The sequence below is a fragment of the Erythrolamprus reginae genome, chromosome 3, assembly GCF_031021105.1.
Source record: "Erythrolamprus reginae isolate rEryReg1 chromosome 3, rEryReg1.hap1, whole genome shotgun sequence".
NCBI classification, from domain to species: domain Eukaryota; kingdom Metazoa; phylum Chordata; class Lepidosauria; order Squamata; family Dipsadidae; genus Erythrolamprus; species Erythrolamprus reginae.
The window spans coordinates 147,744,600-147,761,453 of NC_091952.1; the positions used below are offsets into that span (position 1 = coordinate 147,744,600).

At 39.1% G+C, this 16,854-nt stretch overlaps 1 protein-coding gene across 3 annotated transcripts in view; it reads left to right on the forward strand.

Moving 5' to 3' along the window:
- The first annotated feature begins 464 nt into the window (after nt 1-464).
- The window catches only part of RIN2 (Ras and Rab interactor 2), a 77,554-nt gene continuing 61,164 nt past the window's right edge, over nt 465-16,854 (forward strand). The window contains exons 1-2 of one of the 3 annotated variants that reach the window (XM_070746998.1): nt 465-1,222; nt 14,965-15,049. Coding sequence is in view for 2 of the 3 variants with exons in the window: in XM_070746995.1 (XP_070603096.1) it covers nt 1,218-1,222; nt 14,965-15,049 (90 nt within the window). In the remaining variant the exon portion in view is untranslated. Of the gene's footprint in view, nt 1,223-6,477; nt 6,498-14,964; nt 15,050-16,854 lie in introns of those variants that run through there. The other 2 variants (XM_070746995.1, XM_070746996.1) reach the window with 2 other exon arrangements.

The window sequence follows — 16,854 nt, forward strand, 5'->3', positions numbered from 1 at the left end:
GTAACCCAGGTTAACAGATGTATCATATAGAAAAGACTATAATTTCTAACCCGTTCCAGCTATCTCAGATTTATTTACAACTACTGTATTTGTTTAGTGACCGTTCAAAGTTATAAAGGCACTGAAAGAGACTTACAATCAGTACTCACACTTAATGAGCATCACATTTCCAGAGTCACTTGAACAAAATTTGGGCGCTTGGCAGCAGGTATGTATTTACAATGGTTGCAGAATCCTGAGATTATGTGACTTGTTGTGACCTTCCCAACCATCTCCCAGGACAAGGTAAGTCAATGGGGGGAAACTGGATTTGCTTAAAGAACTATGACAAAACGGTCCTGAAATGATGAAAGATTCAATTAAGGACCTCTTGCTTAAGGGAAATTCTGGACCCAATTATAGCCCTGATTCGAGGACCCGTGCGTACAACTCTCTTTAAAAAGGAACGGTTCTTACACAATCGAATCTGCGCTTAAACAAAGCAACCACCTGGAGAGCGCTCTACCTGAGGGGGGGGGGAGCGCCCGGCTCCCCGCCAAAAGGCTTCGTTTTGCTACGTTTCGCGACGGCCTCCCCGCACGGATTTCGTGTTTGCGGCTGAAAAGCACACCCAGCCCCGAAGCCGAAACCCAACCACCTGCGATTCCTCGCCTGCCTGCGGTTCTGCCCCGGCCCGCTCCGGCATTCCTCAAGTGCCAAGCCGGGTCGCCGCCCGCCCCGCCGGCTCCCTGGCTACTTGACCGGCCTCCCTCACTTTCCTCACTGGCTGACTCCCTCCCCCTCCTCCCTGCTTTTGCTCCCAGTCCTCGGCCCAAAACGCGACTTCCTCTTCCTTCGCGAAGCTCCCGCTGTCCGCCCAGGTTCGGGCCGGGCTGCCCTCTGGAGACCGCGGGGTGTGTGTCTGTGTGTGTGGAGCGCAGTGCCGAGGCTGGCGCGGCCGGGAGATCTCTGGCGCGCGCTCTCCGCCTCTCCGCCCCCCTCCCCGGTCTCTCTCCGTCTCCCTCTCGAAGTGCGGCTCCTCCCGAGGGACGCAACAAGGAGCCGAGAGCTGGCGGATTCCGAAGACGAAACAAAGCCTGGGCGCTCCGCTCGCTCGCCTGCCTCCCCGCTTGCTCTGCCTCCCTCTGCATTAAGAGTTTAAAGCCGCGTCTTCCCGAGCCCGCAGCGGCTTCTTTCTTCCTGAGGACTTTTTGCTCCCTTTGTGGGGGCGACTCAGCATGAGGTAAGGCGCGCAAAACGGGGCGAATCTGCCACGGGTAACTTAGTGGATCCCCCCCCCCCTTTAGTTCACAGGAGGGAAAATGCGAGGTCCCTCCGGAGGCGGGCGCTTTTTTCCCCTCCTGCCCCCTCCCCTCAGTCCTATATTGTAGAAGCCATTTGGGAAAGGGGAGCCGGAAAGGCCTCCCTTTGGGCGTCCGGGGGTGGGGGCTGGAGAAACCGGCGGCGTTCTTAACAGCCGATCATCAGCTGCAGCTCAGGGCTGTGCTGAAGGAATCTCTTCGTCTCCTTCCCTCATCAACACACTGAAGTATAAAGTAAACACACTGGCTGGCAGGCGCAATTAGGCTGAGCTCCCTTGTAGCCGGCCACAGTTTTCGCTTAGCGTCTTTGGGCGAAGCGAGGCTTAGCATTCTTACTCGGGGGCGGCGGAGGGGGGGGGAGACAGCTGATTTCTGAGGTGTTAGTTTTCAAAGGCGAGAATGGGGCCGGCAGTGTGTTCCCATTCCTTTGGGGGCGTTACATTTGTTTGTTTCCCCCCCCCCTAGTAATCCCTGGAGATCAATCTTTGCCTTGCTTTTTTTCCCCTTTCTTAAACATCCATTCTCCCGAACCGGGTATCTTTTATCAAACTTTTTCTTTCTTTTTTTTTACTATCGCTTTAAGCATTAAGAGGTGGTTTTTTGTTGTTCGTTTTGAAGTCAATTCATTATCTTCTAGATTTGACTTGAATGGGGGAAAATAGCACATGAAAGAAAGGGTTGTTTACTATGAATTGCCTCCTTAAAGGGGAAGGATGAATGGAATGTTTTCTATATAATTATCATGTATATATGTGTGTGTGTGTTTATTGTTTGTTCATATATTCATACACACACATTCATGCATATGTATATATAAAGATTATTTTTTAAAAATCAGTATGGTTTATAAAACATTTACTTCCTACCAGGCTCTTTCATAAGTCTTTAGATTAGAGATCCCACATTGTACAAAACTGTAAAATCATGCTTCAAATAGAACTGGGCTATGCAGGTTCTTCAGCTTGTTACATATTGGTCAAAATATGCCACAATAAATTGGTGCTGAATCCCTACTGTTAATGGGGAATCCTGCATATGCCGTGGGTACACCTAAAAGCCTGTACTCTTGTCCTTCCTCTAACAAAAAGTTATGTAAAAGTTTTGATTGACTAACCCATGATGAGTCAATATGTGCACCTACTTGTCTCCTTCTCATTCATCCATGTTCTACTAACTGGAGCATAGCATTCACCTATCATGTCTGTCTAAGAACTTAGCTGTCTAAGTATCCAAATGTTATGAATGAGAAGGGTGCTTATTTGCTGGATACCTGCTTTAGAAAAAATGTGTTATGAATACATATTATAGCATAGGTTTATTCATGTATAAACATAGCAAAGGAATGAATCTGAAAGTATACTTGATTCGATAAGATGAAAGTCTGAAAGAAATAACAAAGGATACATGAGTGGTGAGAATTTCTGGCAGAGTCAAGAGTAGATCTTAGGAAAGAGGAACTACAGTGATTACAGAGTGACTGTAAGAACAGATACTGTAAGTCCTGTAGGACAAGATTAAAATCCTGAACAGAATGAAGGGGAAGTGGATGTAATGAAAGAGGGTGTGGAAAATTGCTTGGAACAGAGTGAACAGATTTACGTTACAAAGTATTATAGAGGTTTGTGAAATTACTGTATATTATATTTAGAATGCTGGATGAGGGAGAAAGAGAGAAGAGAACAAAAAAAATCGACATAATGTTTGCTTATAGAAAGAAAAATAATTGGAAAAATATAATGAAAGAAAGCAAAGATTAAGATTTTTTAAAAAATAAATAATGCACCGTACCTGTAATCCTTGATTTACCAGTTGTTAAGTGAATCATGCAGTCATTAAACAAATCTGGCTTCCTCCTGTTAACTTTTTTTGTCAGAAACTGACTGGGAATGTTGCAAGAAAAGATCACATGACCCTGGGATGCCACAACCATCATAAATACATGCTGCCTGCCAAGCACTCAAATGTTGATCATGTGACTATAGAGATGTTGTAGCGTCATAAGTTCAAACATTGGTTGTAAGCAGAGGTGGGCTGCTAAGGTGGAACGGAGACATGTGCTCGCCCCCGTGGCTCTGAGTGCTAACGGAGTCCAGTGCAATTCTGCTACTGCACCTGGGCAGTAGCAGAATTGCGCTGGACTCCGCTAGCACTCAGAGCCACGGGGCCAAGCACATGTCACCGTTCCACCTTAGCAGCCCACCTCTGGTTGTAAGTCACTTTTTTCAGTGCCGTTGTAACTTTGAACAGCAATAGAGGAGAACTGCAATTTTGATTTTAAAAAGTATAATTGTTTTGGAAGTGAGTGAAAAATTGCTAAATGAGAAGTCTCCAGCAGAATGAAATTAAGCATTTTAAAACAAATGATTATACAGTATAACCCTGGATGAAACTGAAGGGAACGCTGGAGTAACGAATCGTTATTTTAGAGATTTGTACAGGAATGGTGTTGATTCAGGTAGTCATTGACTTACAACTTACAAGCTCAAAATTTATGTTGCTAAACAAGACACTTGTTAAGTGAGCCCCATTTTACAACTTATTTTTCCACTGTTCTTAAGCAAATCATGCAGTTCATAAGTGAATCATGCAGCTGCTAAGCAAATCTGACTTCCCTCATTGACTTTCCTTCTTGGAAGCCAGCTGGGAAGGTTACAAATTGTGACCATATGACCCTGGGATAGTGCGACTGTCATAAATATATGCCAGTTGCCAAGGAGCCAAATTTTGACCATCAGAATACTGCAATGGTCATAAGTGTAAAAAAGGGTCAAAAGTCACTTTTTTAATTCCATTGTAACTTTGAATGGTCACTGAATGAATGGCTGTAACCCAAGGATTACTTGTATGTCAAAGAATGGAATTTAAACCAATATAATAAATGTTAAAGAAGAAAAAGTCATAAAAGCTGTGAGACTGTTGCCAAAAGGTAAGGGCGCAAGTGTAATGTTAAATTAGGGGTGTGATTTGCTAATGTTATTTTGTTTAGTTTTGTTTGCATTTCATGCATGCAAGTTATATATATGCCTGATCATTGGAAGAACCTTGCTATTGTTGCTTATTCAAAACAAAACCTATCAAGAATGAATGCAAAAAATGACAAGGCGATTAAGTCTATTAAGTATGCCTAGGAGGGTGCTTGTAGAAAGTAAATGAGAGATGTCAGGGAGCAAAATTGGGGAAGTGGCTTTCTGCCATATAGGGTCTCTGAAATGTTTTTTTTGCCCATCAGGTTATTGAGAAATACATGAATGTGAGATCTATCATATGTTATTGTTTAAGACAAAGTGTATGATTAATAGATTTTGAATTATAGAACGTTGTGTGCAAATACAGAGTGGGAGTTGTGCTGAATATAAAAGCAATACATGAAGAAGCTATCATGAGAATAGATGAAGCATTTATCAATGCTTATTGCTTATTGTAAGTATCCTTCATTGTTTAAGGTTTTCAAAATAAATATACAATGAATACTTGTGCTTGCACACAATGAGAGTATCAGATGAGACATGGTGGTTAGTGGGCAATGAAAGTTTTGGGGTGGCACATTGATGTCTCCAGCACCATGTTGCATACCCTGTGCTAACATTAATATTCTTAACAAGACTAGTGTATTTAAGTGGTTAATGCATCGGATATAAGAACCCAATTCCAGTGTAGTCTTAATGAGATTTTCGTCTCAGAGTTTACAAGAGAAAGAATGTTGTATCTTAGCCAATAATGGCTTTCCTTAGGGACCAAATATCCATCTGTCTGAGTCTCTTACTTTAGGCTACAGATCTTGATCCACATTTCTAGGTGACAACTCATAATTCATACATTGGCTATCTAGATTTTTGGATCCTAGATCTGGAAATGTTATTAAATTCTATTATTATATTATGTTGCTGATGGAAAGTGATGGAAAACTTGAGCAATACATTAAATATAAATTATCTTTTAAGTTACATAATAAGTAGGAGGAATTGTAAGCCTTGCTGCAAGTTGGAGCTAGCTAGCTGTATTATTTTTTCTGATGGTTTCATGCACCTTTTTCTCCTGGCATTTTAGAGTTCCTTATGCTCAGTGTTGTATCACTATGAGGATTAATTTTCTTTAGTTTGTGCTTTTTCTTCATCTTAGGCTTTTTTACCCTTTATCTCTCTGCTTTTGCAAGACCTGGGGATCCTTGATCCTGGAAATAAGGTCATTTTGGCTACATATCAATTTCTACTCTCTTTTGTTAACATAGCAAGGAAATTGATGCTCCAATCTTTCTATTCTGTATCCCTACTTACAGGTCTTCCATGACTTCAAGGAGGCTTTCCAAACCATTATGTTTGTATATGCATGCTTTGAATTTTATTGTTGGATCACTTTTGAAGAATGCATATTGTCTGCTAAACTCAAAGAGCTTTTGAAGTCTAGGGCTGATTTGCAATGTCATCTAATCAGAAATGTTATCTTGTCCAAATTTATATGCAAACATATCCTCAAATTTATGTTTGTCACAATATACTTTGAGAGTAGTTTGGTGGCCATGGCTGTTTGATCTGTGAAAAAAGAGAGGGAAATGTAAAGCTGCCACTGTTTTAATAGATAAGTTGGCTTAGCCCTAGAAACCCTGGATATAGGAATTTTACATCTAACATATAATAACAGTGAAAAAATATGTAGACCTTTTGTATGATTACCAGTATTAAATTTGCTATGTTAACATTTCCTTAAAATATAACTGTTTTAAAAAATGGCTGTATGTTACTTTAAAGAAACAATGCAAGCTAACATATCTTTAAGCCTTCTTTCTGATTTTCTATACTTTTATGTATTCATCATGAGAAAGGCAGGGTTAGATGAATCACAAGTTGGAATTAAGATTGCTGGGAGAAATATCAACAATCTCAGGCATGCAGATGATACCACTCTAGTGAAAGTGAAGAGGAAATAAAGAGCCTCTTGATGCAAGTGAAGCAGAGTACAAAATTTGGCTTGAAACTCAACATTAAGAAAACTAAGATCATAGCATCCGGCCCTCTCAATTCTTGGTAAATAGATGGAGAAGAAATGGAGGTAGTGACAGATTTTATTTTCTTGGGCTCCAGAATCACCACAGATGGGGACTATAGCCAAGAAATTAAAAGATGCTTGCTCCCGGGGAGGAAAGCTATGGCAAATCTAGACAGCATACTAAAAAGCAGAGATACCACTCTGCTAACAAAAGTGAGTATAGTCAAGGCTACGGTTTTCCAAGTTGCAATGTATGTCTGTGAAAGTTGGACCATAAGGAAGGCTGAGTGCCAAAGAATTTAGGCCTTTGAACTCTATGGTGCTGGAGAAGATTTATGCGAGTCCCTTGGACTGCAAGGCGAACAAACAAGCCAGTCCAAGAAGAGATCAACCCTGACTGCTCTTTGAAAGGCCAGATCATGAAAATTCATGGCTACCTAATGAGAAGGAAGGAGTCACTGGAGAAGAGCCTAATGTTAGGAACAATTGAGGGCAAAAGAAGAAGGGGATGGCAGAGAATGAGGCTGCTGGATGGAGTCACTGAAGTAGTTCACGTGAGCTTAAATGGACTCCGGAGGATGGTAGAGGATAGGCCTGGAAGAATGTTGTCCATGGGGTCGCGATGGGTCGGACACGACTTAATGAATAAGAACAATTATCAATATGAAATAATTGAACTTTAGTGTTTATTTTTTTAAAAAGCACATCAGTGTAGTTGCCCTAACTGAAGAAAAACATGACTATTTCATTCAAAAATTCACATCATAATGCTTCCGTGTTTTTTGTTTATTATTATCAGGACATGTTTCCTAATATACATATTTCAATACATATCCTGTATTGAAAGGATATGCACCTCAAGGAAACTTATTTTTATTATTTTTTCTCAGTTGCATGTAATCAAGCAGTACAAACCACAAAGACTTGAAACAAGAAATTATTTGTCTGGTTTGATGTGTTTTGTTCAGTTTACTTGTGGATCATGAATGTATGGGGCTGCTTTAAAATATGCTTGTGATAGGCATAACATGGAAAAAACCCTCAATTATGCAAGAACTCAGAATGTTCTGCTACTTAGAATATTTGCTCTGAATCAATAGCTATTATGCCTCATGAGATTCTTTGCCTCATAAGGTTCCATTTTAGATAACTCTTTCCAGAAATATTTTTTTGCTATGGAACTTCAGTCTCTGCATGGATTTCAAAGCATTCTAGAATGCCCATGAAATTATACATAGAATAATAGAATTGGAAGGGACCTTGGGGGTCTTCTAGTCCAATCCCCTATTCAAGCAGGAGATCTGGACCCCCATTTCAGATCAATGGTTGTCCATTTATTTCTCTTTTTGAAAGCCTCCAGTAATGGAACACCTACAGCTTCTGAAAACAAGCTGTTTCATTGGTTGAATGCTCTCACCATTATAAAATTTCTCCTTTTATGTTGCTTCTCTTCATAGTTTTCATCCACTGTTTCTTGCCTTTGGTGCTTTGGTACTACAAAGACCCTTCTCGTCTTTGTAGTAGCCCCCCATATATTGGAACGTTGCTATCATGCAGAATAATAGTAAACATTTCACATGAACTGAGTGTCCTTCTTAAAACATCTATTCTTTCCATAGTAGCATATTGCAAAAAGGTTTGATTGTGGTGTTTTTCTGGGAAGCATCCTCTTTGTTAGACATTTGTAAATGAAGGAATTGTTTATAAATGTTTGAGAAATTCCAAAATGCCCAATAGAAAGTTAAAATTTCTAATGTTCATCTGTCAACATGTTTGGGTTGGTTTTCCAATTATGAGACTGGAAATATTTTTCTCTGTATTGTAGCATTTGCTTTAGTTCAGTGATGGCAATCTTTTTCAGCACCGAGTGCCCAAACTGGAACGCACGTGCATATGCGCATGCCGGATCATCGGAAACCTGGAGACTAGCTGGCCAGTGCATATGTGTGCACTGGCCAGCTGCTCGTTGAGCATCCATAATGCACATCCATGCCAGTCAGCTGGTCTTTGCACACTCTGGAGCACTGGTGACCTTGGCCAGCACATGCATGCCTGGGTTTTTTGCCCGTTTTCTGGGCCATTTTCAGGTCGTTTTTCAGCCGTTTTCCAGTGCTCGGGCACCCGTGAAGACCAGCTGGCTGACACACATGTGCACGCCAGAAAGCAGAAGAGCAGCTGGCAATGGCACGTGTGCCTAACAAGAGGGCTGTTAACATATAGCATAGAAAAAGGGGATAGAATGTTGAGAGAGAGCTAATTTGCATACTGATATGTAAATCAGTTTTGGCAGTTGGAAGATAGAATTCCAGTACGCTGACTGTTGGTGAATCTGCGTGTAGAGAAATATAGTTATACTGTCAAGTTGTTTATTTGTGTAAATGTGAAACCAGTTCAATGAGAAAAGAAGAAATAAAAGCATAAGATTTATATTGGAGTCATTGTATCTGTTGAGTCTCTGCAGTATGAAGTGAAGAACATCACTTATAACCATAAATAACATAGAAATCCAACAAGGGCTCTGCATGCCACCTCTGGTTCGCCATCACAGGTTTAGTTGCTTTCACATAACTAGAAACCATCATTTGTGTAATTATGTATAGAATTAAAAGTAGGAGCCGTGCCCTTTCCCAACTTTTTCAATATAATTTATGGCCTTTGTGTCAGAGATCATCATATAATGGATAACAACAGATAATAATAATACAGTGGTACCTCGGTACTCGACCACAATTCGTTTCAGAAGTGTGGTCGAGAACCGATTTGGTCGAGTACCGAATTTATTTATCCCATAGGAAATAATGGAAATGGATTTAATTGGTTCCCAGCCCCTGTTAACTCGCTGGGAACCAATTAAATCTATTTTCTTTATTTCCAATGGGATAAATAAATTTGCTACTCCAAGCTGCAGGAAAGGTGGGGGCTGCTGGAAGCAATGAGGAAAGGAGCCCCCAGAAGCTGCCATCCCGGCAGCTTCAGGAGGGCTGAGGAGCTCTCTTAAGAGCTCCAAGCTGCAGGAAGGGTGGGGGCTGCTGAAATCTTGGCAGCTTCTGGGGGCTCCTTTCCTCATTGCTTCCTTTTATTACCTGTAAGCAGCTTCAAAAACTTTCTCCTTCCCTGTGGCTCCAACACGCGGCGATTTCCCTTCCAGTAGCAAGAGTGCCAGGAAGTCACGTAATGAAGGGAAGCTGCTGGAGTGGCAGCAATTGCTGAGATGGCTCCGTCGGCTTCCCTTCACCACGTGAGGTCCCTTTCAACTCAAATAAATAAATAAATAAATAAATAAATAAATAAATAAGTAAGTAAGTAAGCATGTATGTATGTATGTATGTATGTATGTATGTATGTATGTATGTAACTCAGCATCAACCAAATAGAAAGATTGCATTTGTACTAAAATCAAATTTAAAAGAGGAGTTACCAAATGTTGCCAGAAATAAACCTTTCCATTGATTGTGCCCATTTACTTTTAAGTATATAAATGGACAGAAACCACTCAGTGATGTGACAAAAATGAAAGATCATACCTGCCATTTCTGCCAATGAATATAGTCCAGCTCCCAATCTCCAAGGTTTAAAATACAGACCCGCCCTTAAGAAGATGCTTGCTGTCCATTTTGAAGAGGTATTTTATGACCATATGGTAATAGTGTGGGTATGTTTGCTAACTTCAGTTTTCGCCAGTACAGTATTCTTAATTCTATCCTGATTCAAAAATGTCTCATATAAAACGAAGTCAATTTTCGGTGAAATGCTTTAGATTAGCAAATGTAGGTCCAAATAACCTCTGATCCTCTGATCTAACAGTTTCTTTGAAATATATTTTATTTTAAAATATTAACAAAGAACACAGCAACCTTTCTTCATTCTTATCTTTTGACACAGATCTCTAGAGAGGAAATGACCCATTGAAATGTATTATGTTTTCTTCAGTAAGCTTAAATAGTTGTTTTTTGCTGATTGCAAAATCCTCTACTTTTAAATTACTGCTTGTTTATACATAGTTTTGAGTTCATACTCATCTGTTTTTTCCCTGACTTGCTGATCACATGCTTTGTTGTTAATGAATAAGTTTGACATTTATCACTGAGAGAGTGGATAAATTGTCGTCAAGTTGTTTTACAAAATGTACACTTTATATTTCAATGTTTTAAAGAAGAATTTAAGGCAAAATAGTTGATCTATTACTTACTACTAGATATTTTATAAGATATTCCATTTGAACCTTGGGAGAGTAAATCAAAATGCTCATACCACTCAATATTAAACATCATAACAAAATTACCGGTAACTGAGGCCATTGCCATTTAGTTATGAAACTCCCTAAACAGATGGACAGAAAGTATTCAGCAAAGGTAATATTGTTTTGGGGAAGAATCTTACCAAAAGATAATTCACCAGTAAGAAAAGTTCCACTCCCAATTTGTAACAGCCAATTTTCAAGTCTACATACCAGTATTGTGAGAATACCAAATAAAATTTGTGCCATTGGATGCTGTATGTTCCAAAAGAGCATTTTTGTCAACAATTTTCATTATTGTGAGAAGGTAAAAGGCAACAGTTTATCTATAAAAGAGACTGGTAATTAAATTGGAGAAAGCTTTCTTGGATAGAAGTCAACAATTAACAATAGTAGCGATGGAGGATGTGCCTGTAAAATGGTTTGCTTTTCTCTTTTCTCAGGCATTTGTGTAGTATAGATAAGCTAAAGAGAGCCAATAACATAAATGTGCTGAAGAAGCATCTGTGTCCTCCATGGTGGGTGGGCTTGAACTGCAGTGGAGATTTTTAATTATACACATGTTGACTGAGTAGATTTGTAGTCACAGAGACACTAAATTTCTCTTTTCTTATCTGAATAAAATGTGGGATAGAAGTTTATATATCCCAATATATATGTTTATGAATATAACAAATACAGTATAAGCATTTATATTTTTATTTTAGTTAGAATCATTTAATTTATTGGATTTTGAGACTGGTTGAGTCCAAAAGGCTATGGGCAGCTTCCATTTAAAATACGTAAGTTAAGAATTTTCCCAGTCTGTGAAAAACCATATCAATATGATATGGTTTTTAGATAAAATACTAGATACAGCAGCTAATTGTGACCAGAAAACAAGGAAAAAGAGAAGAAAACATATCTAAAAGCAAATGCTAAACATGAACATATAGCATGTTCTTAAGCGTTCCTACCACAATTTAGAGGAGAATAATAATAATAATAATAATAATAATAATAATTATTATTATTATTATTATTATTTATTAGATTTGTATGCCGCCCCTCTCCGCAGACTCAGGGCGGCTCACAACAATAATAAACAGTATACAATAAACAAATCTAATATTTAAAAGAAGCACCAGATTGTTATCCTGTAATAAACTCATAGTTTGAGATACTCAGTGCACAGATTTGTTTCCACAAAGGTTGCTCTGTGTCTGATTAAAGTCTGTGCTGCATATCAACTTGCATAGAACAATTGAATGTCTGTAGCAATAATCATGGTTTAATGGAGTAGTACCTACTATGTGTACAACTTCTGAGAGAAAAGAGATTATTCATATATCCTGTTTCTCTTAATATTTATATTGATATTAAAGGTAATGAATCACACTGCAGGCTCATCAGGGAAACTTACTACAGTTTCAAAACTATGTATTAAAATTCTTAAATGTACCTGATACTTGAAGTTTTACTCTGGTAAATAAAATGCTGAAATTAGGTTTGATTCCTGCAGCAATGACTGATAACTATAAAGAACTGTATACAGTGATCCCTCGAGTTTCGCGATCTCGATCTTCGCGAAACGCTATATCGCGATTTTTAAAAAAATATTAATTTTTTAAAAAACCACTTCCGGGTTTGGCTTCGGGAGTCAGCTGGGAAGCGGCGCGGCTGTTTTAAAAGGTCGCAGCCGGCCTGGGGGGCTTCCCAGCACCCCCCCGAACCCCCAACCTGGGTCTTCCCGGCCGCCCACACAAAGGGGAAACCCCGGCTCCTCGCTGATGCCCGCCGCTCGCCCGCCCGCCAGCAAGAGGGGGAAGACCCAGGGAAGGTTCCTTCGGCCGCCCCGCAGCTGATCTGCTCGGTAGCGCAGCAGCAGCGAGGAGCCGAATCGGGGTTTCCCCTTTGCGTGGGCGGCGGGGAACGCAAACTCCACCATCTACGCATGCGCGGCCATAGAAAAAAGGGCGCGCATGCGCAGATGGTGTTTTTACTTCCGCAACCCTACATCGCGAAAAATCGATTATCGCGAGGGGTCTTGGAACGGAACCCTCGCGATAATAGAGGGATCACTGTATTAGATTTGCAGTACTTTGCTCTCATTCTAATCCTGATTTAGCTTTTCTCATATCGCTTATGTGCCATTTTATGGTAATTGTACATACTCATCTGTAATAAAAAATCTACAAAGAGATCAACAAGTAGATAGAAACAGCTGAACAGATATTGTGGTTAATATATGTATAAATATGGAGCCACTGAAGAAAACATGTCAGCTTCAACAGTGGGAAACATTTATTTCTTTATTTATGAATCACATGTACAAGCCATCCAACTCAGAGAACTTTGGGTGGCTATCCAATACAGGATAAAAATAAAAGAGGCAATACAGTGGTACCTCAAGATACGAACCCCTCGTCTTACGAACAACTCGTGATACGAACCCGGGGTTCAGAAAAATTTTGCCTCTTCTTACGAACTTTTTTCGAGTTACGAACCGGCGTTCGGAGACTGCTGGGAAGCCACGCGACTGTTTTAAAAGGTGATAGCCGGGCGGCGGGGCTTCCCAGAAGCCTCCCGAACGCCGGTTCGTAACTCGAACAAAGTTCGTAAGAAGAGGCAAAATTTTTCCGAACCCCAGGTTCGGTTCTGGAGGTTGCTGGGAAGCCCCCCAGCCCGGCTGTCACCTTTTAAAACAGCCGCGCGGCTTCCCAGCTGTCTCCCGAAGCCGAACGTGGAAGTTCGGCTTTGGCGTTCGGCTTCAAGAGACAGCTGGGAAGCCGCGCGGCTGTTTTAAAAGGTCGCAGCCGGCCTGGGGGGCTTCCCAGCACCCCCCCGAACCCCGAACCCGGGTTCGGGGGGGTGCTGGGAAGCCCCCCAGGCCGGCTGTCACCTTTTAAAACAGCCGCGCGGCTTCCCAGCAGTCTCCGAACGCCGGTTCGTAACTCGAAAAAAGTTCGTAAGAAGAGGCAAAATTTTTCTGAACCCCGGGTTCGTATCACGAGTTGTTCGTAAGACGAGGGGTTCGTATCTTGAGGTACCACTGTATTTTACTATGAGTATCTCCTCTATAACCTTCATCATGTATTTTACTATGTGTATATAGATATATACCCACTAAAACCCTCATTGTGTATTGGACTAACTAACTAACTAACTAAATAACTAACTAACTAACTAACTAACTAACTAAATAACTAACTATATATATATATATATATATATATATATATATATATATATATATATATATATATATAGAGAGAGAGAGAGAGAGAGAGAGAGAGAGAGAGAGAGAGAGAGAGAAATTAATTTATACAGTTTTTGCTGTACCCAGATAGTGTTAAGGAGATCAAGGGAATAGAGAATAGTTTTTAAAACTTTGTTAATTTGCATACATTATTATTTGCATAAACAATAATGACTTAGTAGCACTGAGATATTATATTAGTAAATCTTGTAATCTTGCTGCACAGTAGGAGAAGAGCCATTTTAGTCTATAAAGGCAGATGATCAGAAGGAATCTGATGAGGTAAGTTGCAGCTTGCAAAAGATTATTAATAAAGCCATTAATAAAAATCTGACGGCTGAAAAAGATTCTCCTTCTGATTTTGTAGTTAATAACCTGATATTATAATTTCTGCCTGATGGTAAATTATTACTGAAATTAAGACTTTTAAGTCTTTTGGACAAACATATATTCACAGATAAAGCCTTGTTTGTGTTTTTAAAACCCTCATTTAGATAAGTACTACAAGTCTATGTGCCAAAGAATTTGCAGTGGAAGTAGCTAAGGGTGTACATTTCAATGCTTTATGTGTCTTTTTCTCAAAACTGAAAATAATGAAATCCTGATTTTACGTTTTGATGATCAGATCAATTTTGCTATTTTTAAAATGGCTTGGAATGTTGTGAAATGTAAAGCAAAGGTTGAGGTTGTAATTCTTTTGCATTTTACTGTACTGAAAATTGGAAGTTAAATACTCCCCCCCCCCCCCGCTTATCTCTTTCCCTTAGTTCTCTAACTATTGTCTTTTCTGTTTTATCTTATAATGAAACCTAATAAAATATATATTTTTAAAAGGAAAAAGTTTGGTTGTATTACATGTGGAATTTTAGTAAACATGTTGTATTTGTTTAGTTTAGACTGAGATCTAGCAAATAAGTAAATATTAAACCTTTGTATTCTTTCACAATGAGCCTATTAGAATTCATCAAAAACAATGTATGGGTGTATTTGTGGAGAGGGGAAAATGCCAGCAGCACCGTCTTTAGAGTGTGATTCACGGGAAATAATAGGTCAAAAAGATACATTAAAGGCTCTGGTAGGAAAGAAATAGCACTATGTTGTTAATGGAAAAAAGCTTGGCAAAAATGATGTTGTGACTGTTTCTGTGGCTTGGAAAGGAATTTCCTATAGCCCAGAGTAACTATTAAATATGTCTCTGTTTTTAGTTCATTAGGGCTTTCTTTCCCAGAGAAAATGTCAACTTCTGCCATGGAACCCCAGTCTCTTGATGAGAGAGGAAGTTTTTTTAAGGTAACTAGAATATTGATACTTATTTCAAAATGTATGTCAATTATCTGCCCACAGCTTTTCAGTTTAAGAATGGTGAGAAAGCTTGGTTTTTTTTTAATATGGAAGTGAGAGTTGGATAAATAGATTATCTGAAGTATAAAAAGGTGATTTAAGTGTGTGTAGCAAAACAAGAAGAGACAAGGTCAAGAGTGAACGGGTAAAGAATAAATACCAAAATGAATATAAGGTAAGTGAATACATGGTTATGAAGTAAATATACAGGTTTTATCATATAAAACAAATATGTGACAAATTGCAAAACAAAATATATTAAATATTAAAATATATTAAAATAAGAGTAAATGAGTTGATAGAAACAGAAAGACTGAAAAAATTGAAGGTTTCTTTGGTTGTTGTTTTTGGTGGCTATATGTCAGTTTTGACTTTTGGCAACTGCCTGAACTAATCCCTGCAGTTTTCTTGGCAAGGCTTTTTGGAAGTGGCTTGCCACTGCTTCCTTCCTAGGGCTAAAAGAGAGTGACTGGGCCAAGATCATCCGGCTGGCTTTGTGCATAAGGCAGGACTGGATCACACTCCCAGTTTCTAGCCTGGTATCGTAACTACTGTATTAAACTGGCTTCTTTCAAAGTCCATATACAGTATTTCAGAAGTCGCATATAACAGATCAGCTATTTCTCTTGCACAACATTATAAACTATTATATTTTGTTGTGCTTTCACATTTCTGCTAATTTAATTGGAGTTTGAATTTGGGGTTTTATCTGAGTTCTAAGCTCTTTCTTTAAAAAGCAAAACTCTTTGTTATTCTCCTGAGTGGTTGCATTTGTATTACAGAGGGAACCATAAAATACACATATTTTAGTCTAGCATGTTGGGTTTGATTTCAGCCTTTGGTCAATTTCAGATGTATCAAGAAGGTTGCATTATTAAGTAAGCCAGGATTGTCTGGTTCCCAGCAATCATATTTGCAACTTTCAGGATTACAGAATTACAGAATGCTACAGATTTTGTTCACAGGAAGATTGAACAGTGTTACTATGTTATCTGACTTAAAAGAAGTGAATGGTTTGTTTTTATTATGGAAAGTCTATTTCTTTAAATCCACTTCAGCTGTAGAAACAGTGGTTTATGTTATGGCAATTGAAGCAAATTCCTGTGTTTTGGCAAGTGGATAGAATTGCCCAGACATATAAATAATCTATTTCATAAAGAGGGAAAAAATGCATTGCAGACTGGAAAATTAGGATATTTGGGGGCTGTAATTTCCTATCCTTGTTTCACTCCCAGCAGGTGCAGAAAATGGATACCACCTACTATACTAGAATTTAAAACCTATGTTTTTCTATCTCAATATTAAATGATGCCACAAAAGATCACATCTGTAAAAGAATAGGAGGTATATATGTAAGATACGACCATTCCGTCAGCAATATAGTTTTGTTTGCTACTGCATTTTTAAAAACTTATTTCTTGTTAACATTTATAGTATGATTATTGTATACCACCAATATGCATGGCTGTTTATTACAGTACCACTAAATCATGCCAGTCCAACCAACTGAATGGACAAATCCCTGCCATCTTTAGTGTGAGTTTCTGTTTGGTGATCTTAATCTCAAGGGAATAGTCAACTTTTATTTCATTAAGGATCAGGTGCTGACTGATCCTGATCTTTTTGAAGTTCATGATATCATCATCATCTCCAAAACCATAATTTATAGATGTCTGTCTTCTTTCTCATACTTCCCTGAAGTCCAGTTTAATGCCATACATTCATAAAATATCTCTATCTTTTATGAATTTTCC